Raw genomic sequence first — 27,212 nt, forward strand, 5'->3', positions numbered from 1 at the left:
CCATCCCATAGAAATGGCGGATGACGATGATTCGGGCGTTCATCGTCTCGAAGGTACAAGTGGCAGTCAAATGCGCGGCGGATTGATAATCAAAAAAGCAAAGACCGACGATGGCAACAAGTTCAAAGTTCCGAAACCATCGATTTTGGGTTTGGATAAATTGGCGGCACAAAAACGCAAAGAACGCGAGGAGAAGGAACGTCTTATTTCGTTCCGAGACAATGAACACGACGACGATGATGATAGGCAAGGTGGCAGCAAAACCCCATCCACTTCGACCAATCTAAGTGAATTTGCCTTTAAGAAGCCGGATACAATGAGTTTCCAAAAGGTCAGCCGTCAGCTGAGAGCCCATAAGGATGAAACTCCCTCTCATACGGGTGGTGTATCCGAGGAAGCTCGGGAACGTTTAAGGGAGCACATCAAACGAGATCGTAGCAAAGGCGGTGTACATTATTCCACTAAGAATTATGAGGAGCGTGATGATAAGGAACGCAGTAGATCATCATCCTCGTCGTCGTCATCTTCAAGAGATAGAGATCGTGATCGAGACCGTCATAAAGACAGAGACCGCAGTCGTGATAAACGTCGTGACCGTGATCGTAGTAGAGAACGTGATAGGGACCGTGAACATCGTAGAGATCGCGACCGTAGCGATCGTAGTGAACGAGATCGCAGTGAACGTGATTCCGCACGCAGTGTAAATACGCCACGTTTCCGTGACGAGCCTAAAACTCCATCTGGTGTATCGGTATCGGGCAGCGCATGGGATGATGATGACCCATCGGAACGTTCATTCCGTAAATCATCTTGGGATTTCCCAACTCCAAAATCGTACGCCAGCTCGGAGAGAGGTGATTGGTCGGAACGTAGTTCCAGCAGTGGTTTTGGTTCTATGTCCGGCTCTCGCAGCCGCTCACGTAGAGATCGAGAAGATGACACACCTCGTCCCACGCCAGCCCACAAATACAATCAATGGGCTAATGATCGCAAACGTTCGGGAGCCACCCCAGCAACAGGTCGTAGTAATCGTCAACCGTGGGGTGAGAGTGATGAAGATCGTGATATGTGGGAGGAGGAACAACGTCGCTTGGATCGAGAGTGGTATAACATTGATGAAGGCTACGATGACGAACATAACCCCTTCGGCAATGCCAATGCCGATTATTTCAAGAAACGTGAAGAAATGTTGGAGCAGAAACGCACGAAGCGTATCAGTGCCCAGCAGAGACAGAATAACAAAGACAATGAATTGTGGGAACGAAATCGTATGTTAACCTCCGGTGTGGTTATGTCCATTAATGTCAATGATGACTTTGACGAGGAAGCTTTGGAACGTGTCCATTTGTTGGTCCATCACATTATACCACCATTTTTGGATGGCCGCATTGTTTTCACCAAACAACCGGAACCTGTTATTCCGGTGAAAGATCCTACCTCAGATATGGCTTTATTGGCACGCAAAGGTAGTGCCTTGGTGCGTGTCTATCGTGAACAGAAGGAACGGCGTAAAGCCCAAAAGAAACATTGGGAATTGGGCGGTACGAAATTGGGCAACATTATGGGTATAGAAAAGAAAGTCGACGAAGAAGATGCGAAATTCGACAAAGACTCTGACACTGCCGATTATCGTAAAGATCAAAAATTTGCAGATCATATGCGTGATCAAGATAGTTCAGGGGGAGGTTCAAGTGATTTTTCACGTAAAAAATCAATATTCGAACAGAGGCGATTCTTGCCGGTGTTCGCCGCTCGCCAGGAACTGCTGAATATTATACGTGAAAATTCGGTTATTATTATTGTGGGTGAAACTGGCAGTGGCAAGACAACACAGTTGACCCAGTATCTGCACGAGGATGGTTATAGTAATTTTGGAATGATTGGTTGTACCCAGCCACGTCGTGTTGCTGCCATGTCTGTGGCTAAGCGTGTTTCCGATGAAATGGGTACCAAATTGGGTAAGATTTGAAACAATTTTCCTTATAAATAGTTTTCTAATTTCTTGTTTTGTTTTTATAACAGGCGAAGAAGTAGGCTATGCTATACGTTTTGAGGATTGTACATCGGAGAAAACGGTCATCAAATACATGACCGATGGTATTCTGTTGCGTGAAAGTTTACGTGATCCAGATTTGGATGGTTATTCGGCAATCATTATGGACGAAGCCCATGAACGTTCGTTGTCTACAGATGTTTTATTTGGATTGTTGCGTGAGGTAAGTTTTGAATTTTAATTTCAATTTCAAATTAGTCCGTATGTAGATTAAGTAAACAAAGGGGTATAGTCGGACAGTCCAAACTATATCTTTATTATCATAAGATGGAGCGCATATTATATTTGTCATTCCGTTTGCAAAACCTCTAAATATTATATTTATCTGAGACCCGATAAAGTATATATTGTTAATCAGAATAAAATTATATGTCTATTCAGCAATGTCTCTCTGTTGAAATCACTATAGAGCTCGAAATAAGATAGAATTGTTACTACTCCTAGGTTGTTTGGTATATAAAATGGGTCCACGTTTTAGTATAGCCCCCAAATATTAGGTATTTGACAGGCTTTTGGCTCGTTTTTAAGTTAGAATTTTGAATTCTAATTGAGTAGCAAATATTCCTACCAAAAATTATCAATATTGGTTCATAGTTCCCATATAACGATACTCCACATTATTCGGTATTTTAACCAAATTGGTTAAAATTTAGTATTAAATAGCAAATCTCTTTAACAAAAATCATGAATGTCGGTCCTATTTTTAAGATAATTATATATCGCGACCCTCAATCTAATATTTTAATCATACATGTATATTGTAGGAAGATAGGACTTATCGGTCCACTCTTATTGGTCAAAATTATGAAAACTTGTAAATCTCATATAGAGGAAACGGATTATACCTTACATAGATCAAGCTAGAAGATGGGACCGTTGCTTCACTCTTCTGGTACCTTCCCTACAAAGTGTCAACATTTGGAATTTGGCTAATTCAATATCATGATAATGTAATGACTTCTTTAACCGAATTGGTTAATCATCCTACTTAAAATTTACCATGGCACAACCCGAATTTAGTAATGTCGGATATTTTAAATGGTTATCTCATGTTGTAATTCTTTGTTCCTCAAGGGGGGTGCTATACAAAATTCTCCCTGAATTTAATTATATGTTTACTTGTTTTTATTATTTTATCGATTTCATACGTTCCAAGAACTGCATTATTGGGCTATATCAACCATCTACTGTGGTCTTCGCATTAAACTTTTCCGACTAAAAAGACTTTTAGATATTTAACTTTATTTCAGATGTATATGGACAATATTGCCAATTTTTTAATATTCCATTTTCAAAAAAATCAGCTTATTTGTTTTTGTGGCACATCAATGATTTTTGGTACACATACAGAGAAAAATGTTCTGACTCCGAAACCGTTCGCAATCAAGTTTTTGGTTGATGCGCGCAAAAGTTATCGAGGTTTTAATTTTGTCACAGCGACAACAAAACAAGATATTGAGGAAAAATATTTGTTTTTGGTTCGAAAAAATAATGTCATCATATTTAGTTTTTTTAATTTTATACAAGAAATTTCAGAAAAAAATGTTGGGGTTATTCTGCTATTTTACCCGTTGGATTTTCACGAAGTAGATTTTATATCATCCGAAACGTAAAAAACCTTATTGATCCCGGGTACCCATATCATTCAGTTGACAGATCTAAAAATTTGGCCCGAAGAATAGTTTTTTTTAGAAATTTGATCGCACAAAATTTCCACTTTCAGATGAGTATTACTCTGAAGCTGTGCATAATACATACACAAAATATATATCAAATTACGCAGATTCGCGACTACAATAATCTTATAATCGATATTTAGAAATTCATGTTTGCGTATTAAAGCTACAAGTAAAATTCAAAAAACACTCAAAATTGAGCTTCAAAATGTCAGCATCATTTAAAGGTAAATGCAGTTAAAATTTTGAAAAATGATACATAAGTGGCGTAGTCCCCGTTTTGTTGGCTTCCAGTTTTACTTTGACACGAAGACCGTGAAATGAGTGGCTTAGTCACAAATCGATAGAGAACATAAAAAAACTCGTTCGCCTCAACCTGTTTTTACACATTTTTTTACATTAAAGTAGACACAGCTTCCACCAAAATAAAGTTTGGTGGTCAATATTATGAACAGTTTGCAATGACAGACCAATTAACCCAAAACTATTCACTTTTTTTTATAAACTTAAGTAATTCCCGAGTTATAAAGGGGCGAACCTCCGCTTCAGCTATGTTAAAAATTGGCAATATTGCCCATGTACATTTGTTTGGGAATATTTACTTTTCATACTTACTACATGTCTTTCTTATCAATACATATGTATATCTCCATTGTCTCGGGCATGCCATTGAGACCTCTCGACATCCCCCTGTTTGAGGCGATATACAACACCGATTCAGCTTTCATATTCGGCCATGTAAACATATAGCGCATATGTTTGCATTATACTTATCTATATATTATATCTCTAGTATCCGATTTCGACCAAATGTGATTAATATTAATTCAGTTCTTCCTTGATGACTATTATATTTTCTTTTTTGTGAAATCCAAAAAAAAAAAAAAAAAAAAAAATACAAAAAATGTCGCCTTCAAAAATTCTTTAACCGACAATGTGGTACGAACTTCAATTTATTGCCGGCTTCGTTGTTTCTTCGAAATTTCAAACATTTTTCAATTTCTTTCGATATGTAATAGACCTTTAAATTTTGGTTTCCTTAAAAGAAAAATACATTCGACTAAAATAATGCGATAATTCAAAGAGGCGGTGCTGGTGATCTTCAAAAGTGAATATGTGTCTGGAGTTTGATGTTCAATTACGCTGGTGGCCAATATATGTATGTCATAATAAAAAAAGCCAATTCGGATGGCAGAAATAAGCAAATATATATATATTTATAAATTAACAATATCGATTGGTTCAAACTTCGGATAATTGTATCGGGAAACCATTTCCCAAAACTGCAGGAATGCAGCGAAAATCAATTTGTGTACGCTGTATTGTAAATGACAATCGTGAAAATTTTAATCTGAATCTAATTATTAACACAAATTGTTCGTCCGGTAAGCAAGATAATAATAGCAGCAATAGCCTGTGGAAAACAATGTAGTACGTGGTTGAAATTTCGAATTCAATTTCCGCGACAATCAGGTATTTGAATGTCTTAGTCGCATTTTCCCAACCATAAGGTGGAGTGTATGTTAAAATTTTTCATTCCATTTGCAACACCCCGAAATATTTACCCGAAATTTACCATACGTCTAGCTCGTTTGGTATTGAAATTGGGATAAATCGGGCCCAGTTTTAGGGTAACCCTCATATGACAGTACACCCAAATATTCGATATTTTGAGGATTTTTGACACATTTAGGATATAACGAGTTGGAATAATGAAGGGTAAGAAGCTAATGACACCTGTCATTACTCTAATTTCAGCTTTGCTCAGGTTCAACAGTGAGTTTGTTCTCTTGGTTTAGAAGTTCGGCCAGATAGATCTTGACACATTGCACCTAGGTTCGTTGTGCCAGAGTTCATTGGCTCGTCCGTCGAAGAACGCATCAAAGTTCCCATTGGGTAGTAAATCTCAGTACCCCCAAATCTCATTACCAAAAATAATCTCATATTGGTATACTTTTTAGGATAGCCTCCATAAATCAATACCCCCCATTATTCGGTATTTTGTGGAGTATGGGCAATCTGATATTTTGAGTTCCCAATTCTTGCTACCGAAAATACATCTCATTATTCGCTATTTTTGGGAGTTTGTGCACGTTTTTAACCAAAAATTTCGGTATTCTGGGAAGTTTTTGCAGGTTGTCTAAACGAATTAGCTCGAATCTGATATTTTGGATTCTCATTTGGTAGAAAAAGAAAATCTCCTTACAAAAAAAAAAAAAAAAACATTTCAATATTGGTTCATGCTTCAGGGTAGGGTAGCCCCCATATCTCCTAGTTACATTTTTCCTTTTTTCCGGATTTGAATAAAAACCACTTTCTTGAAAGTTTTCAATATAGGTTTATGATTTTTCCACCGCTCGCTTAATTGATTCTCATAGCATAGTTTTCCGAACTGAAATAAACAGCCTACCAGCAGACAATTTACAATGACATAGTCACCATATGTAGTTCCAGGCCTATTTAAGATATTTTGAATGCACACCACATGATGAATGAATGTATGAAAAGATCTTCCCGAACGAACTTAACGACTTTTTCAATTGTTTGTATATTTCATCTATTTATCGACACTTTTTAGCGGTAATCTTACAAGATAAGTCCTTCCTAAATGGTAATTTCCTATCCTAAAAATGTCGTGAATTACCCACTTCTTCAAAAGCAAGATAATCTGCAATTTTCCTCGAAAGAAAATGTGTGCTATTTTCCAAATAAAACCTGATCTTTTAGTTCAATGAAGATTCCGTAGAATTGTTCTTCAATTTAAATTTTTATTAGTTTTCCAAATTGCAGTTAGGAAAAAAAATCCTTAAAAATAACCTCTATTTTTCTTGAGGGCATAGTAAATAATGTGTATAATTCTTTTTGTAGCTCCATATATGTGTATTTTTACTTAAATATCTTAATTATAATAAACTTATATAGGGAATAATAACAATAACAAGCTCTTAAACATAGAATTTTTCTCTTTGTGCAATTCAATTGTTATCCTTTTTTGTTAAATAATAGATTTTAAAAAATAATAATAATAAGAGTAATTAATTATAATAAAAATAAATAAGTCTTTTCTCCATTCGTTACTTGTTTTTCTCATATATGCATATGTAAATGTATGTAGAAAAAACGATAACAATAATAGTTCACAGTTTTTTTATAGAGTAGTAGAGCACATTGTGGTTGTGAAAAAGCTGTCGCGATATATAGTTTTTTGTTGGTTTGTTGGTTTTAAGGGCAGGTGGGAAATTTTGTGTGAGCGTAGGGTGTATCCTTGACAAATTCAAGAAAAAATGTTAAATTATTTTCTTTTTTTTTTTTGCCTTTTGGATATGTAGTAGTGTTTTGGCTATACATTTATGAGGGGGTCCTTTCAATTGGTTTTGTGAGGAAGGGTGTTTGGCTAGTTTAGGCTGTGCTTTTTTTTCCAGTTTTCTTGACTTGAGGACTAGAACATTTCATTGTGTGGTGTTTTATTTTTCTTTGTATTACTTTAATTATTTAAATCGTTAAAGTAAACATTTACTAATATGTACTTGTTTTCTTTGTGTGAGTGTTATTTTTTACCATCATTTAAATAATTTTTTTTTGTTATTACCAAGGCTTTAGTGGTTATCTTATCTGTGTATACCATCCATCTACCAAAAAAATGCAATGCATATGAATATTTTTCATTCAATCACTTCATGCGGTACTTTTTTCGTAGAACAGGGGCTTTGTGTAAAAATATCAAATTCTTTTTTTATATATCACAAATGTTGTTGTTCTAACCCTCATTACTTTGTTTTCTTCATTATGGTAATTGTTAATAACAATACAAAAAATAAGCCATTCTTTGGTTCCTTTCATTTTCCAAATAAAAAAATAAAGAATGTTCACAGTTTTTGTGGTCTGGTTGCATTGGGCATCACAATTTCCCATCACTTTGTTTGCTTTGCATTTACTTTGAGGTGGAATATGATTTTTTGTTCATCAGCAGCAGCATACCCGCATTCATGCCCACACTGCCCCACTTAACACATTCCGACATCTGAAAGAAATTGGAAAAACTGAGAAATATTAAAATCCTTAAATTTTAAATTTTTTTCAAATGTAAACTTACTTGACGTTTTCGAACATCCTGCTGGCGACTGCCATAGCGACACCAATAGACAAAATGCTGATTATTATTCCAAAGGCTTTGTTTGGCTTTGCGTGCAAAGGATACCTGAAAAGGATTTAGAAGTAAAAAAAATATTAATAAAAATAGATTCTAGAGGTCGCAGTGGTGAATGTTGTTATGGTTCTCGATCTGACCTCTTCAACTGAATTATGAAAATTTTCAATTTTCTGCTTTAATCGAAACCTCAAAATTTTAATATCCACTTGAAAAAATGACCTTTATCAGCGGTTACAAAATCTCCTTTCAAAAAAATTTAATTAGTTACGCATTTTTGTTATGGTCCTCTATCGCGATTTGTTATATTTATTATTCCCTCCCTCCTTTTGGTGGGGTATATTAAATTAGTCATTCCGTTTGCAACAACTCGAAATATTCCCTTGAGACCCCATAAGGAATATATGTATATTTTTTATCAAAATAAAATCCACGTTTTGGTATAGCCCCCATATAACGACACACCCCAATATTAGGTGTTATGGGGATTTTTGACACTTTTTTCCACCGAATTGGCTGTAATTTCCTACGTTTGGTTCTCATTGGGTATCATATCTTCCTACCGAAAATAATCAATATGGGTCCACTTTTTAGGTTAGCCCCCATAAAACGGTACCAACTATTATTCGGTATTATGGGAGGATTCAGATAGGTTTTTCAACATAATCAGCTGTAAATTGGTATTTTGGATTCACTTCGCCGGTACCATTCAATATTCGGTATTTAATGGTTTGGGCACATGTTTCTACCGAATTGGGTTGTGGGTATGGTAGTAAATCTTTCTTCTAAAAATTGTCAATTTTGGTTTACATTTTAGTGAAGCCCCCATATAACGCTACATCCCAAATTTCAGTGTTTTTAGGGGCTTGAGCACGTGTTTCAACCAATTTGGGAGCAATTTCATATTTTGGGTTCCTATTGTCCCTATAAACATTTTTCAACATTGACCCATGCTTCCGGTATAATGGTATACACATGTGTCTTCTGCCACTCAACGATGGACAGCTACAGAGGATATGTTCAATTGTTTCTAACCTCTCCGTTGGAGTTCCATTTCGAAGTGAGGGATCTAATCTTGTTATGATCCCCACAATGATTTTAATCTCTTTCTTATTATGTGACAACAGCAAAGACGTTCTTCGGCGTGAGAATTCTGGCCAGATAGCTTTCGGTCTTCTGTTGCCGACTATCACTCCGTAGAACAAACGGATTTTGCCTTTGGAATATCCAATGGGTGATAGCACAGATCTCTCAATCGGAAGGTGGGACGACTGTGAACCCCCTGAGCAAGCTCATCGGCTATCTCATTGCTTCTATGTTGCTATGTCCTGGAACCCAACATAAATTAACTAATCGTCGTATATCATGTAGAGCAGCCTTGCAATCAAGAACTGCTTTTGAGTTTATAGTGCACGACTTTAAAGCCACTCTGATGTCGTTAAAATCTCTATAAGGGGGTACTCCTCCTCAAAAAGTCACAACCTGGCGTCATGTTGAGGATACTAGCGTGACCCAAGTTCAGCGACTTCCAGGCATCCCTTTCTCGGAGCCTCAGGGCACATCTAGCAGCCTGGAATTTAAACAGAGAGTCCAGTGGTTGGGGGTTGAAGATCGCATTCAAGGCTGTCTGTGGTGTGCTTCTAAGCGCTCTGGTAGTCAGAATCGTAGCCGATCGCTGTCTGAATTTAATTTTGTCAGCAGTATCTTTTTGTTGACCCCTGTCACCATACCAGACATCCATAGGTAAGAATGGGGAGTATAGCCAATGTATGATCTCTGGTCTAAGTCTCCTACTCTTACCTAAAGAGTTCTTACTGGATTAGAGTGCTATTAGTTCTTTCTTAGAGCGTTCCTCTATATTCCTATTCAACGTTAATTTGTGTCAATGAATGTACCAAGGTATTTTGCTTCTGCAGAAAAGGGTAAGGTCACTCCACCACAAAGATGGCAAGCAAATATTTTTAATCTTACGTTTCCTAGTGAAGAGCACCAATTCGGTCTTAGTGGGGTATACGCCAAGACTACTGACGAGTTGGACAGAATTGAAAGGACGCCCTCCATAATATCTGAAATAGTCGTCAGAAATTTCCCACCGACTAGCAAGACTAAACCATCTGCATAGGCTACAACCTTTATTTTAAGATGGTCGAATTTCAGCAATATCTCATTTATAACAGAACAGATTTCCTCACGGAACTCTCTCCAAAGGAGAAGTTTATAATTCAATCCAGTCCATTAGAAGTGGGGGGATTCCTGAGCTTAGGAGAGCCCAGACTCTCGTTTAGCCTTCTTGATTTCACTCCTGTACCTTGTGCCTATTTTTTCTGAAAAAAATGTTGACAATAAGTTTATTGTCAAAAAAAGTTACAGGTCTTTTATTCAGTTTGCAATTTCAGTTGCTTTAGTTTTGGTCACCAGGGTGTTTTGAAATTTGTAACCGAATTTTCTCATCAAAGTGGCTATAATTTGGCATTTTGCAGAAAATTGTCAATATTGGTCCAAGAGCAGTATTTTCTTTTTAGCAGTACGGCCCGACCAAACTTAACATTCATTTATCGGAGTTTTTGTCTCCTTCTAAAAAAACATTTCTTCTTTCCATTTTGTTATGGCCCTCTATCTAACATCTCCAAGCATTTTGTGATCTTTTTTCGAAATGTTGATTTTGATTTTATTTTTTTTTTTGCCCTTTTGTTTGCACTCACCTGATTTCTTATATCCTTTTCATTGTGTGGTGGCTTTTCCTTATCGGCAAAATTATTAATACGCAATTCCCAGCCATTATTCCATACATCCTCCAGGGACATTTTTAACATTTTAAAGGTACCATTTTCACGTATTTTCACAGAAAATATTTCAATTGTTTCGGGTTTGGTTTTATTGTCTGCAAGAAAATAAAGAAGAACAAGAAGAAATAAAAATTAAAATATTTGAATTGATATATTTATGGCTAATTAAATGCAAAATATTTTTTTAATCGAATTGGCTATAATTTGGTATTTTGGGTTCTCATAGGGTCCATTTTTTAGTGTAGACCCCATTTAACAGTACTTCTCAATTTTGGATAGATTGGGATTTTAGTCGGAGTTTTTTTTACCGAATTGAATAACAGGTGTGCCATTAAATGGTGGCTACCCCGAAACAATTTAATATTTCGGATTCTCAGTGGATAGAAATTCACAGTACCAAATATAATCAATATTAAAATATATATCGGGGTAGGACCTAAATAATCGTACATCCATTATTCGGAATTTTTGGGCATTTTGAGTAATTTTTTCAAAAAATATGGAATATAATATTATAGGTTCGCATTGGTTGTCAAATCATCCTACTCAAAGCCCCCAATTGTTGGTCTAATTTTTGGTATTTTCATAATTTCGGTATTATTTTCCAGTCAATAGTTGGACTTTGTTTCTCATATGGAATGTCGATTGATGTGGGGATAAAGTATTCCAGCTAATTACCAAATTACAATTTGAGTTTATTCAACATAAAAGGTAAATAATTAAAATTCCATGACAACTACAACCATATAATCACCATTATTTGGGCCCACCAATAATTGTCAGTTATTTATTTTGGTTTTCAAAAAAATCACCCTTTAAAGAGAACATTCCAACAAAAACTACAATTATCGACGAATGCAAAACAATCAATCATTTTTGACTTAATCATCAGCAACAAAAAAATAAAAACTGAAAACAGAAAAAATAACGACAAGTGAAAGTCCATACATTTTTCCAATGAAACAAATATTTTAGTAGGTGGCGCCCAATACTTAGTAGGGTAGTTACTAGACCATGACAAATAAAACTAAGACGCTACCAAGGTACATTTATAACAATAAATAACATATACTTATTAGTAGAAACCAACAAAATTACTAATCGATATTGTAGTATGATGACGACTAGCAAGCAAGCAATTATTGATAATGAAACCAAATATTCAATAAGGCTTTCCCCTCCAAAACAGAAATAAAAAATAACAAATTTATTGACCAATATTTAAACAAGACAAACAACACATCTAGATTATTCTAGAGTCAATAAATGTTATTTATTAAACAAAACAAAAATACACTATTCCGGAGTAATTATTAATCGATAACAAAAAAATGCCGAAAATATATGGACCCACGTGAAGCTTCAAAATTTATTTTTGGAGAAGGGGCTTGTTTGTGAGATATCTTCACAAAGGTGACCTTGCTTAATTTGTTTTTTGGTAAAGATTATAAACAAAAATTTTGCAAAATTTGATTTTAGTTTCAAATGGAGTTGATTAATGTTTCTGAAATGAACTCCAACAACAAATGACAGATGTTGTTTGACTCTTTTGCATTTTCCGATTATTTTATTTGCCATAAAAAATAAAAAGAATTTATAGCCACCAAAATATGAGTTGGTAATAGAGTAGGCGTTGTGTCATGGACTTTATCTTTTGATATTAGTCAACCATGAGAATTTGGGCATCATTAGAACAGGAAATGAAATGAAGAAAATGTTTTCCCTCTGAGAAACTAAAGCGAACTTGATTGCAAAATATTGGAACAATGCAAAATCTTGATGAAACAGTCATATAATTATCAGCAGAGTTGGAAAAGTTGCGAAAAAATCGTTAATTTCGGACAGAGCTTTTTATATCCTCCGCCATGGGCATAAAAAAGTTATAAAACTTTGATCATTTAGCTCGACTTGAAATAGGAAAAATATGACTTGAAAATCATTCATTTGATCATCGACCTTACAGGCCAAAATCAAATAAATAAAAATAGTTCGGTATATGTAGTATATGATTGAAAATTCGCCAAGAACCTACAAAAATTGAGCGGAAAAAGGAATATAAAAATTACGAAATTATATGGAAGAAGTATATCCAGAATGCTTGAACTATCAACGTATGTTCAAAAAGTCGGGACTTTTATATGTGTGCTCTGTTCCACAATAGATCTGGATTTTTATCCGATATCTAAAATGGAACGGGACTCTAAGAACAATTAGTGTCAATAGGTATTTTATCTTCTGAAAATAGGGTCGGAATTTGGGCTTATATTAAAATACTAGCGACATGTCCGCTACTTCGTATGCGAAAAGGGAATACAAAAAAAAAAAATAATAAATAAATAATATTTTATATTGATATCGTGAATAACGTATAATTTATTGTACTATAATTCCGAAATCCATCTATATTCCTACATCTAATATCAAGCTTATTACCACTTAGTACTCTTCATACACATATGCACGAATTTCCAAAATCTTTTTCTTATTTCCATTCTCAAAAGTGATCAGACTTTCAATGATGTATTTTAGCAAATACCTAAAGGTTCCACATTTAGCTCCATTCAGCACTTTTGGAACAAATAATTACACCCCATAAACTTCGACATTAATCTAAATTCCAAATCTCAGGATTCTAGCTGTATCCATTCACCCAAATCCAAAACTATATTAATTTCAGGATATCATACCTATCCTTTCACAAAAATCCAACTTGTACCATATTTTGTACCATATAACCCATTTTTGTGGCCAAAGGTACGAATCAATCCTAATCTCAGCCCCATCCGTTCACACAGAAACAAATTGTATTATAGTTAGTAAATTTTAGTACCCATAAGTACATATTCCCAAAATTCACTTAATGCTACACTCTAACAGTCATCTAAATTCCAAATTTCAGGATTCCAACTCTATCCTATCACCCAAATGCAAATTGTATCAAATTTAGTACCATTTAGCATGTTCTGTACCCTATTACTACCTCAACCTTGCAAAACCTTTAGGATCCCAGCTGTACCCTTCACACAAATTCAACGTGGACCATATTTAGTACTTTTCGTACACATAAATACGAATTACAAAGCTGTCTCTATAACTGAATCCTCAAGGGTTATCTTAATTACAAATTTCAGATTTTCAGCTCTCTCTGTTCACCTAAAATCCAAATTGTACTAAATTTAGTACCATTTAGTACGAATTTCCTAAGCTCCTCAATCCTTCAATCCAACAGTCATATTAATTCCCAATTTCAAGACTCCAGCTCTTTCTGTTCCAACTTGTACAAAATGTTGTACCATTTAGTACTTTTCATATGAACAAGCACGATTTTTTAAAGCTACCTCAATCCTGTACTCCAATAATTGTACCAATTCTTTTTCAAGATTCCATCTTTACGTTCAACTGAATTCAAATATTACCATATTTAGTACCATTTAGTACATTTCATACACAAAAGTACCAATATCTAAATCCATTTACATACATCAACATCACTTCCCAACTTGTATTCCATATAAAATTTCGAGATTCTAGCTGAATATATGTTGAATATATGTATATACAATTAGAACTAAATTTAGTAATGTTTAGTACTATTCGTACACTTATAGGTCGAATTTCCAAAACAAACTCTTTTGTACATCTGCCTAACTTTTTCATCATAGATCCACATTCCAAATTTCAGAATTCTAGCTCTACTCGTTTGCCTAATAAAGGATACCATATTTAGTACATATTAGTACGGTTCGTACCCTTCTAGTTCGAATTTCGAAAAAAAATCTGATTTTATTACAAATGACTAATCTTATGTCGATTTATTCCGATCAAGAATTTATATACTTTGTGAGGTATGTGACGAAGATTTTTGTGTGTTGTATCGGCTAGGGAAATTTAGGATCGTCGGACTGGACCGACTATATGATACCCTTCACCATTTTGGGTATATTATACATATGTATCCTTACAATTGTATGTCAATGTTCCCTCGAAGGTACGCTATGCCAGATTTTGTGCAAATCGAAAAATATGTTCGGACTTTGTTGCACCATTTACATTAAATCAAATATGTTAGCTATATCTAAATCTGAACCGATTTTCATGAAACCTAACACACATCATTCTACTCTTAATTCAGAACGCTGTGCAAAATTTCGTGCAAATCGAAAGATATATAGGTATTTTGGTGCACCATTTACCTTAAATCGGAAGCTATATCTAAATCTGAACCGATTTTCTTCAATTTCAATAGGGTTCGTCCTTGGGCCAAATAAGTGAGCTGTGCCAAATTTCATCCAAATCGGATCATATATGCGACCTGTATCGGATCATAAATGCGACTCAGAAAGTGATTCTATGCATATTCTCAAATGGAACCATGTGTCTATCTCGTTTCCTTTTGCCTGTTACAAACATATGCGCAAAGACATAGTACCCTGAACCTAATACTCGGTAAGGGCTTTCCCTCTAAAAACGAAAAATTCCATCCTCCCAAAATCTTGTTCGAAATACAAAAGCGGTCCTTTTCTTAAAAACATTTAGTCATTTAGGCCATTTCCTTCCCATACACCCAGAATAGTTTCCATGAAATACGTATGTTTTTGACCGGCTATTTCTATCTTAGCCGGACGTTTAGGTTGATGGTTTTCTGACATTCTTTCTTTTTGAACATCCCAAAATTTCATTTTTTGTATTTCCTTTCTTCAGTTCTTGCTCTTCTTTCTGACCCTTTTCTCTAATCTCTTCCTTTTTTTAATTTTGATTTACATTTAATTTATTATTCCTTTATATAAATATTTACACATTATCATCGCAAGTGTGTGTGTGTGTCGGAACTGATATCGACACACAATAATGCGCTCTACTCTATTATCGATTACAAGGCGACCTTTTTGTTTATTTTTATTAAAGAAAAAAATGAAGTGATAATGAGTGCACATTACAAACAAATAAATAAAACAACAACAACACCACACACTTAAATGGCGCAATAAGTACCACAGAGAGATAGGCGGACATGTGACTATATATGTAGAGCATACTTTACTGATATTAAATTATGAAATGGAACCACTCTATAATTTACTATTTTTAAAAGATATTTAGAAAATAAATTTACAAAGCTATCGGTGAAAAAAATATTATAAACCTAAGAGAGAGAGATAGGAAGTTTATCTAATAAACCGCCCAGCAAACCAGAGTTAAAAAGGAATCTGAGGGTCTGATTGAGGGTTGCCTATTTGAAGGTGCAAAATTCCCAGCTCCAAAGCTTTTTTCACAGCAAAACAAAAAATAAAAACTCTAGAAGTTTCCTTATATAAATCCGAGAGTCCGGGGTCAATTGGGAGTACAATTGTTTGCTTTTTAACAACTATTAAAATGTTCCCCCAATGATGAAACATTTATACATAAAAGTTCAAGGGTTCTTCTCACAAACAGATGATTGAAAAAGAATAATTCAAAACCTATTCTGACAATTTCAAAAATTTCCGCAACATTCCTACTTTTTTCCCCTTCTTTGCAACTATGTTTGGGGTCAAACCCCTCGAAGTAAATATTACAACTATACATTCATATGTATGCAAATGTTAAATTACTATGACATGAATTTATATTGGTAATTGTCAACATTTACAAACAACTACAAAAACATCTCTCTGACATATAATCAGTGCAACAAAACAATAACTGTCATCCAGTTAAACAACAAAATCAACAAAGAACATTTTTTTTTTAAATTAAGTAAACGAGAATATTCTTTACTTAATACGCGAATTTTTTACTTTTTTCATTTATTTGATGATATGATATAATCGAGGGAGAGATTCTGAACGAACGAACAAAAACTCTGACAAAATAAACAACAGGTTGACAGACAACATTTAAATTACACCAGGCGACAAATATATAATAAGATAATCTCTGGAAATCCGAATGCGAACGCATCGTATGGAAAGAGGGGAAATAAACTGAATATTTTTCAAAATATTTTTTGGAGGGTAAAGAATTGGTACTCATTTTTTCAATTAACCAAAATTTGTGCGTACGATGAAGATCGTAAAATTCCAAAGAGCATAGCAAAGTATTTTCATAAAACTCTGATGATCTATTTTTTGTAATGTGGTCCACTATTGACTGAAGACATGAAGATACAGGTTAGATGGTTGCAAAATATGTCTATTAAATTTAAACTATCCCGTCTGCATAGGACCATTTATAATTTTTGCCGATAAAAATAATTAAAATTAATGTGTCATTACATCGTATACTCTAAGTTGGTGTTTAAATTTGTCATCCTGTTTGAAACGGCTCAAAATATTTATCGAAGACCCCATTCAATATACATATCGCATTATTGGTCAAATTAAAATTATATGTCACGAAAGAGCTTGCAATGTAGAGTTTTACATAGTAAAATACATCTAAGACTTTACACATTAAAAGACTTCAAAGCCGAACATTTTCAATAAGCTCATGTTATGATATATGCCATTATTAGGGTCACTCCCAATCATAGACATTTTGATGGCTCCGCATTTAGTATTCAATACACTCTTGTTTGTGAAATAAGCTTCAAGTTCTGACATAACCTTCCTGTAAAAAGTCCTGTTATATTTTCAATATTTTGACGATTTTTACGATATGGTTTCTCAGCAGAATTTTTGCAATATAGGATTTTATCATTACATAGCCCGCATATGTGATGGAATTTTATTTTCTAATCGATGAGACTAATTTGGTATTCTGGTTTTTAGGAGGGGTAGAATCGTAGAATATTTTTAATATAGGACCCACTTCCACATCCTACATCCAATTAAATTTCGCCGATTATTTGTAACAGGAATTTGAGATTTGAGGTTCTTGGAGGACATCTGGCTATAATTCGGTTGAAAAAAGGGATGGATGGATACACTTAAGCCTGTTGAAGTCTGTTATGCGCTCTAGAAATCAAGAGCAAGTTAGAATTGGGGAAAATTAGATTAAGCATCTTGCGTTTGACCCACCCTATGATTCTACGAATTCTGTGTTTTTTGAGAATTCCTTCAGTCTTCTCCATTCACATTCCCTTCAGATCGGTTAGCCCGTGAATTGTGTCATATCCCAATGTCTCGAAGACATTTTGTATTTTGAAAACCTACCTCCAGCCCGGTCGGACCGTCTTCTAGTGTGATAACCTGTCTGTGTAAATATCGGAAAATTGACCGATCATCATCTTAACAGCCGCTCTAAGTATTTGGTCAGATCCCCTTCACCTTTGTAAAATATATGATGTTCTAATATAATAATTGCCTCTAGAGCGACTAGAAAATCTGACAAAATTAAAGTTTTCGGTTCATTGAACCCCCTGAATGAAATCTCAACTTCACCGAAAACTATACGCGTCGTCCTTGACCATAATCGGAACTTCATGTACAATTTCAAAGCGATCAGCGCGACATTTCCGTCCTCTAATGGAGTAATAGCAATAATATGCACATAGTAACCTTTACTTAATTACGTATAACTCCCGCATCGGAGTACATACAGCCATATAATTTGTATCAATTTGAAGGTCAACAACTCATCTTGGACATACTATCAATAACTCGAGTATATGTCCTTCAGGAGCAAATATATACGCCCCAGAATAAAAATTTTGTAATTTTTCATACAAAAGACAGGGTCCATTTGACCCGCTAAATATTGACCGATCTTTATCAAAATAGGCATGCTTTTTCTTAGGCTCGATCCCCTCCTCCATGTAAAATTTCACGATGTTCGGACCATAACTGCGGCCGAAAAAAGTTAGTATTTGGTCCATTTCATCTCCTAAATATTAACCGATCTTTATCAAAAATAGGGGTCTTCATTGGCCAGAACCCATCCTACATGCAAAATTTCGTGAAGATTTGTCCATAAATGTGGCCTGTATCGTGTTTACAAATTATAATGGACAGACGGACGGACGGACGGACACACATGTCTAGATCGACTCAGCTAGTCGGGATATGACGATCGGTACACTTAAAGGTGGGTCTAGGGCCAATATTTCGCGGCGTTACAAACTTTTGGGGCTGCACAAAGCTATAATACCCTGACAACATAGTTGTGTAGGGTATAAAAATTCTAAACTTTAGAATATCTTCCATATCCGACCACATATGTACATAGAATTGTTACATGTTATGGACTGCTCATGTGAATGTCATTCTTCACAACAAAAGAGTGACCCGCTAAATATTTGTAGAACGCCATAAAAATGTACACAGGGTCTTCTAGCGAGTACGATGCTATTAGAAAAGTTTCACATGACAATTTTCAGTCTATAGGCGGGCGTTCTTATCCACTTCACAAGGTTTGGAAAAAAATCCTTACCACTCGATAAGGAAATTTTTAGAAAGATAGCAATGTACAGGTAAATCAAGTCCTTGCGATTCCAATGTCTTCTTTGCCTACTTAGATCTTTCGAACTTCTCGAAATATACTTCGTTTTCAAATTTCATATAAAACTCTACCATATGTTTTATATTGCGATCTAAGAGAAAAATAAAATTCGTTCTCTTACAAAATATTATTTGCCAACATTTCTCTCTCTCTTAGTCTCTCCTTTACAGAATTCAACAACAATAACAACGACGTAATAATAATATAAACAAACAAAAGTAAATAAAACAAAACAAATGTTGGTCGCCGCATGCACATCGAAGACAAGCCAGTCAGTCAGCCAACTTTACCTCAACTCAACCGAACTCTTCTCAAACCTATCTACATACATACAACAATATATATATATACGTATATTTATTTACATTCTATCCAATAATCGAACCAGCAGAATTAAAGAGTAAAACCACAACAACAACACAATGAATTCAACATTGAGCAGCAGCAGTATTTTTTTGTAGAGCTTTACACAAAGTGCCTGAGTGTGGTGAGTGAGTAACAGTGACTGACTGTCGGCCTGAGTTAATGGTAAAACAATTCGCATAGTTTTTTAGAACTTTCGAGATTGTTGGCGGTCGTCTCTTCTTCTACAACGAAAAGTTTTATTAGGTATTTCAGGCGGTTGATTGTCAGTCTGTCTGTTGTTACCTTTCAACCCGACCTCACACAATACACCGAGGGCATATTCATATTCATCATTATGTCAGTTTAATATTGAACGACAACAACATCATGACTGGTGTGTGTTCACACACTGATTGAGTATTTGAGTGTCAAGTGTCTCTTTGCCGTGACCCCCTCCCTCATTTTTCAAATAAAGAGTGACTTATTTAGCTGCGTAGAAAGAACCGTGCAAAATTGTACGTTTTTACACATGTGGTTTATATTATTTACAATATGTGTATGTTCGACAGGCAGACATACATATGTATATTCATTAAGGGCATTTTATTTAATGGTATGTTTTTGCTACCCTTCTGTTGTGCCATATGCAAATTTGTTGGATTTATTTTTTTGCATTTCCCTTTTGCTGTCACATACTCTTCTACAGCAAAAGGGAACATCGGTGGCAGATTGGAGTTTGTGTGGCTGTACTTTAAAGGCCCTAAAGGGTCAACACAGGCACTTTCAAGTCCTTCGTCATCAACACGGCGAACAATTCTCCAGAGATATTCTTCATCCGGTGAAAATTCTAAGGGGATTTTAGCAATGTCCATCGAGAGTCAGACCAAAATCGGGACATTATACCAATATTTAAGATGGAGCTTAAATATTTAATATTGAGAAAGGATTACATCGGTCCATGATTTGGTAAAGGTACTATCACTTTATAGGTATTTTTTTAAGGTTTCAGCCACCTTCAACTGAATTACTTTTAATTTGGAAATATGTTTTTCTATGTTTTCGTATATACATAGGTTAACATTTTTACATAACTTCCTTGTCACATTTTGCAAATAAATTGGCTGACATTTAAGATTTCAGGTTATAACATTTAAAATTTTCTAGCAGAAATATGTGTGGAGTCATTAGAGTTTGATTTTTTAGGTCCCAAAATGTTCGGACGGACATCATACATACGTTTTCAAGCGTATTGACAGTAATTTGATTTTTTAAGATCTCAGATCTTCCAATATTTGCCCACTTTTTAATTTGGGCTAGTTTCCAGCCAAGATGGCTGTAATTTCTGATTCAGTAGGAAATCTCCGAACTTAAAATTAGCATGTTGGCACAACTTTCAGGGCAGACCCCCATTTGTAGGGAAATTCAGCCATGTTTTCAAGTAATTTTGCTCTAATTTTGAAATTTGAAGTTCTTATTGGGAGGCAAGTCTTTCTACTGAAAATATCGGTAGTTTTTTTTTGGGTGTAGTCTCTATATTTAGGTTTGTATGGTCCCAGTCGAATTTTTCAATCGACGTGTCTATAATTTAGCATTGCGAATTTGGCTTTCCCGAACCTTGGTGTGTTGTATTTGTACAATAGTCCCTACAAAACAGTTTAGGGTTTTTATCGGTTGTCCAAGGCCCTAGGTTGAATTTTCCAACTTGAGTGTCTGTAGTTTGGTATTCCGTTTTCTACTGGCTGCAATTTACTGTGACACCTCACGATGGAGGATATAAAAAGTTCTCTCCGGGCGAAATTAACGAACGTTTTACTTGTTTTCCACTTGGTAGAGCAAAGTCGATTTTTAAACTTTTCTATTTTTGCCTCTGACTTAAAAGTCGATCTTTCGATTTTGTCAAATGCAAAATCGACTAAAAATTTTATTTTTTTATATGAATTGTTGTCAACAGACGAAATAAAGTTCTGAAATATATATTTTTTGGAATATTTCGGCTTAATGACAATAAACCAAGTATTTGTGAAGAAAATCAACTTTACGATTTCCCCAAAGATGAAAAGTCGACATCGACTTTTCAATGCAAAAAGTCGATTAATCGAAAGCCTTGTTACGACATGAATGTAAGCTGTATTTTCGTTTTTATGTGTAAATTCAAACAAATAGGGATTTTATACGTCATTCGTGATAACACACAGTTCTAAGGGAGTTGGACATTTTCTCGGAAAAGTTTTATTGAAAAATTTACTTTTTTGCGTCTTTTTGTGCAAGTGACTGTATTTTGGCATTCCGTGTTGTGATGTGCCTCTGTATGACTGTAATTCTGCATTTTAGGTTCTTGTTGCAAAACTTATTCGGAATGTTGTATATTGGTTATATGTAATGTAGTGGTTTTTCATCGGAGGACGGCAGACAATTTACGACTTCAAAGCCAAAGAAAAATTACAATAAAAAAATCAAAATGCAACCCAAAATTTATTATTGTTTATTATTTCATTTATTATTTTTTTATCATCAATTAACTTTAAGTTTTTAACAGCTAGAATTTTTATTATTTATTTGCCCAATTTATGACCAAGAAAATAAATTTGCTAATCAAACTCAAGTGCAACTCGTGACGATTTATGGTCTTAAGACACCACCTGACATGCGTTTTTCGTTTGCAAGAAAATATTCAATTGCAGAATATTGATATCTTTAAAAAAAAAAATGTTGGATTGCTAATGAGAGCTGTTTTTCTTTTAACTTTTATTATGACTGTTTTTTATTATTAAAAAATGAAACGTGTCTGCAATTATGAGAATTTATCAAAAAAGAAAAAACGGATAGTTAAAGAAAAAATAGTATTCTGTTTTAAATGTCTTCAAAATTTGTGTCAGAACTTAAAAAAAGAAGAGAAAACCACTTCCCCTTTGGAAAAAAAATTCTAATCTGACAACCCTGAAACAGAAGCCGTGAATAAATATTTAATTAAATGTAAAATCTTCTTGATAATAAAGCTCTTTTCACTTCTTCTTTACTCTAATCTATTTTATCAATCTTCTATGTAATTTGTAATCTAAAAAAAAATATGTGTCAATATGCCGAGCAAAGCTTGATAATGACTACCTAATCTTCGGGCTACTGTGTTAGTGGGTATTGTTATTTTTAAATTAAAAATATTTTGACATTATAGAAAATGTTAATATCTGTGAAAAAAATGGTGGAACTTCAAAACGGATAATATATTTCGCATCGAAATTGGTCTATTATCTTGGATAAAAATTTCAAAATTTATCTCCTGCATCAAACCCCCATAACGTTTTCAACTATAGTATATCATCAAAATGTGTTGGTAGGGTTTTATTAGAAGTACAAATCGAATTATGATCATGGTATTATTCGTCGTGTTTATGAAATTGGTGGTGGTATCGCTTCGCTGGTAACGTAAGTACTTCGATTTGTTACAAGTGACATTTTAGTATACAAGGTTTTTTTGTAATGAAGCTATAAGGGAGCTGAAGAGAATCAGTGGCGAAATCCGAATTTCTAGTCTTCTCAGCCTTAACCCTTGGTGGACAATGCCATACTTTCCTCACAAAGAAATAGTTTTTTTGATTTTTTTATAAAGACAAACTGGGTTTTTTGATTTTTTTTAAGACAACAAACTGGGATTACGCCTGACTATTTTGCATGGACAAAATATAAATGGGTTGTAATATTACCCGTCAACACTACTGAAATTGCCATAAAAACTTCATATCGATTAGCATCAGCACGTTGGGCGCCAATTTTATGTAGTGTCCTGGAGGAAGGGTTCGTCCATTAAATACAAGATCGAGAGCCATCCTTTCGCTATCATGCAGTCTTCTGGGGAGATTAAGTCCTTATTTTTATATATGCACATAACCTATTATTATTGAATTATATTGGGCTTATTAATGCTCTGAGAACCTCAAATGCTAAATTACAACCTGGTTTGTTTTCGAATCATGCGCAGTGTTCAAGTTCTGCTGCTTTCCTAAAAGTATTTTAATAGGTTCCTTCATTTGTAATGATAAAAATCTTCAAAAATACACATAATTTGGACATTTCCAAATATTTTCGAAATGTCATGACTATTATATTTCGAATTCTGAATTGCGGAATAAAACACCTCTAGATTTGTTTCCTTTATATAACTTTTTCAACCAATTGGTTGGTTCTCAGTGAGTACAAAAATGACAATTGACAAACCCACTGGGTTAACTAAATCCAGTTGATCCGAATATACCTTGAACACCAATACAAAATATTTAAATATACTTATTTTAAAGCAATTAATTATTAAAACACTTGCTCTGATAATGGCGCTCTGCACACGATAGTGGTTCGTGGATAATTGAAGTCACGACACGCACATTAAAATACATTTGAACATTACCAAAAACGGAACACGTGTTTTACAAATTATCCCTATTGGAAAATTAGAAGAAACAAGACTTGACATTCGATTCTGATTAGATGTATTGCCTTTGGGGTAATGCTTCATGGGGCAACTTCTATTGGGACATGACACCATAACTATAAATCTACACTTATCCCAGGTATGACACTCTGAAGCAGATCTGAAGTTCAAATTTTTTACTGAGTCCACAATTATTCGAAAATTTAATAAAAATAGTCCACGAAGAATCAAAATTCGCGATATTTTTCCACATATTTGTTCGTGAGATATTTATCTTTTAATTTTGGGGGGAAATGTATACTTCTCGAGATATGAGTTTTCAAAAATACCCAATTTTGACTATTTTTTTCATTAAAAAATTTGTCCTTATTGGGCCACATCTCAGAATAATCTGGCAGCCTTTTGTTTCCTAGCACAAGAATATAACTTTTTTTTGGGAAAATTGTATATATGATATGGTTCCAAATTCCAAAAATGCTCCAATTTTGACTATTATTTGCTTTTGCATTACAATTTATAGTTATCCTTTTAACTTGAATTGCATTGTGCAGATTTTTCTGACTTTACCCCTAACAATGAGTGTCTCTTAGCTGAAGACACAAACAACTCACATACGACTATTCACTGAAAACCCAATTTTGTCCAACTTCTTCAGAACCTTCAGAAAGAAAAAAAAACCTTTCCTACACTTTTACATTTCTTTGCAAAACACATTTCATTGCCTTTAATGAAACACCCACCCAACCCAAACAACCTTCTCCACAACTTACCTTTTGTAGTTTTGCACAAAACAATACCGAACCATGTGGGTATCGGTGTATCATTTTCATCCTGCAATTCCAAATCATCTTCATCGAAATACTCATCGTCTACATCGGCAATGCCACAATCACTGCTGTAATCCGATGACGAAACACTTGTTGTTGTCAAGATTCTGTCTTGGGTATTTTGATTATTTGTTGTTGTTATTGTGTTTGTCTGTGCAACATTGTTGCATTTGCCGCTTAAATCTTCAATGCCACCACAAGATTTGCCATTAGAAATTATGGTGGTGGTGTTTGTAGTAGGAGAGCTGGACCTTTTCTGGCTTAAACTTAATAAACGTTGACGCCTTTGTTGTTGTTGTGCTAATTTGCGTGCCACCGCAGCACTGCTGCGTAACTCCACAATGAAGCCGCACTCAACGACGGCACAAAAAATGCGCTGCTCCTCACGTGCAAACCATTTGGATTCACGCAACTTTTGCACAGCCACCGAACTGCCAAAAGTCGTTTGGGTGTGTGTCTTATTGAATGGTATGAAGCCCCGGAAACCAGCCAGTCCACCGCCGCCGCCACCTCCTCCATCATTGTTGCCATTATTTGTTGTCTGCTGGTGGCTGTTGCTCTGCAATGGCCACCATTTGAGGGAACTGACAAAACTATTGGAACGATTTATTTTCGCAGGAGTTGTGGCTGTCATTGTGGGCGCCGTGATTGTTGTTGGAATTTTGAGGAAATTTTAAATAAAATGTGTTTTTTTTTATTTCCTGGCCAAGTGTATAGCGGCTCAAATTTTTTTTCTTTGCAGAAAAATACTTTTCTTTATGAAATATAATTATTTATAAATTTCTTTGAGTCCTTTTTTATTATTGTTATGCAATATTATTTTTTATTTTTTAATTATTTTTGGGAACTTTCTCTAGTTTATTTTTGTTTGTTTTCAGATTCACTTTATTTTTTGGCAATTGTAACACAATTCACTTTTTGCGTGTAAAAAACGTTTTATTTTATTTGCTTTTTTTAAATAAATGCACTGTGTTTATTTTCTTTTTGATTTCGGCTTTAATTCAATTGCACACACAAAAAAAAATATTTTTTTTCTGTTATGTTTTTTTTTTTCTTTTTTTGTTACAATTCAACAAATCCGTTAGCACAATTTTTGTAGCGGTGTATAATTTCAATTCAACATTCTTCGCTATTATATTTTTCTTTTTGTTTGTTATTATTTTGATTTTTTTCCTTTTGTATTTACGGCAAAAATATGTTTTCAGTCTTTCCGCTTCTTTGAAATTTTAGTTCCACACTGTAAGAGATGCACAAGATAAATACCGAATATGTGTGGTAAATGGGGTTTATTTATTAAAGCCGGTTTGATGATTTGACGTTCTCCCTCTCGGTGGGAGAGAGTGAGAGAGAGACATAATCACATTCTACATGTGCTGTTAACAGCAACAAATGTTGTGCCTGTGTTGTTTTGTTATTGGCATGCATTTACCGTGGCGCTGCTTGATAACAGTGGTCTCCCCTTGTGTGTCATTCATTTATCTCTCTCGCTCTCACTCACACTCGCTGCCACTTCACCCACTGCTGCCTGTTAACAGCATTAATGCTAACAGTAGTGGGGTAGTACTTTTACGGTATACGTGCCGTTTTGCAGTTATGACATGAGGTGAATTTATCTCTCTCTCTCTCTTTGAATATTCTCCTCAGGGCTGCCATATTTGCCGATTTATCGGCATTTTGACGATTTTTCACTCTAAAAATAGAAAATGCCGATTTTCCGATTTTTGCTTCAGAATTGCCGATATTTCAACAATCGACTCAAATTGTCTAACTTTTTAATTTAATACGGCGTTACCATAAAAAACATATAAAATTGGCAGCTTTAAATCATTATAACTATCGGCGACTCGCCGCAGCCGTTTTCAATTGCTTAGATATCTGCATTTTTTGTCAGCATTGTACTCTGACTAGTTTACATTTTACATCGAATAAGGCAAATTTTTAGACTCCGAGTTTAGCGAGTTAAACTTTCTAAATTTTGAAGAAATTTTTGAAAATGCAGAATATAATTTAAAAAGTTTTTGGAAAAAAAATTCTGAAATTAAACGTGGGGACTCCAATTTAGCTTTTCCAGTTTTGTCTAAATTTGTCAAAGAATTATGGTTCTTCCACACTCCACAGCAAATGTGGAACGAATTTTTAGTCAGGTAAACCTTAACTAAACTAAAATTAGAAGCTCACTTGAGAATGATTCATTGGAAGGGATTCTTTATTCTAAATATTACCTCAAACTAAATAATTCAAATTGTTTTAATGTCAAAATTGATAATGAATTACTAAAATTGTGTAATAAAAATATGTACTAGTTTGTAAGTTACTTTTATGATCTAAAAGATCTCACTAGTGTACATAATAATTACTATATTTTAGAAAAATCTACATTTTTTGTAGAAAAATGAATCTTTTATGTTATTTTTTATACAGAATTGAATTTGTTATCTTTTTTTTAATGTAATAAACAATATTGATTTGTTATAAACCAAAAAAATATGAATTTACTTATAAATTATATGCTTCCGATTTTTTGCCGATTTTTAAAA

General features: G+C 34.4%; 2 protein-coding genes across 2 annotated transcripts in view; one reads left to right on the forward strand and one right to left on the reverse strand.

The window, feature by feature from the left end:
* The window catches only part of LOC133327830 (pre-mRNA-splicing factor ATP-dependent RNA helicase PRP16), an 89,422-nt gene continuing 62,210 nt past the window's right edge, over nucleotides 1–27,212 (forward strand). Inside the window, exons 1-2 of the mRNA XM_061536367.1 lie at nucleotides 1–1,958; nucleotides 2,023–2,216. Coding sequence (XP_061392351.1) covers nucleotides 14–1,958; nucleotides 2,023–2,216 — 2,139 coding nt within the window. The 5' untranslated portion in view covers nucleotides 1–13. The remainder of the gene's footprint in view (nucleotides 1,959–2,022; nucleotides 2,217–27,212) is intronic.
* Nucleotides 7,661–25,328, reverse strand: LOC133327826 (uncharacterized). Its single transcript, XM_061536363.1, has 4 exons — nucleotides 24,619–25,328; nucleotides 10,579–10,757; nucleotides 7,823–7,927; nucleotides 7,661–7,750 (listed from the first exon to the last, which is right to left on the reverse strand). Exons 1-4 carry the CDS (start codon nucleotides 25,307–25,309, stop codon nucleotides 7,661–7,663), a joined length of 1,065 nt encoding a protein of 354 aa, XP_061392347.1. The 5' UTR covers nucleotides 25,310–25,328.

Source organism: Musca vetustissima, unplaced genomic scaffold (genome assembly GCF_032173495.1).
Source record: "Musca vetustissima isolate MV318-11 ecotype Yass unplaced genomic scaffold, APGP_CSIRO_Mvet_v1 utg42163, whole genome shotgun sequence".
Lineage (NCBI taxonomy): Eukaryota > Metazoa > Arthropoda > Insecta > Diptera > Muscidae > Musca > Musca vetustissima.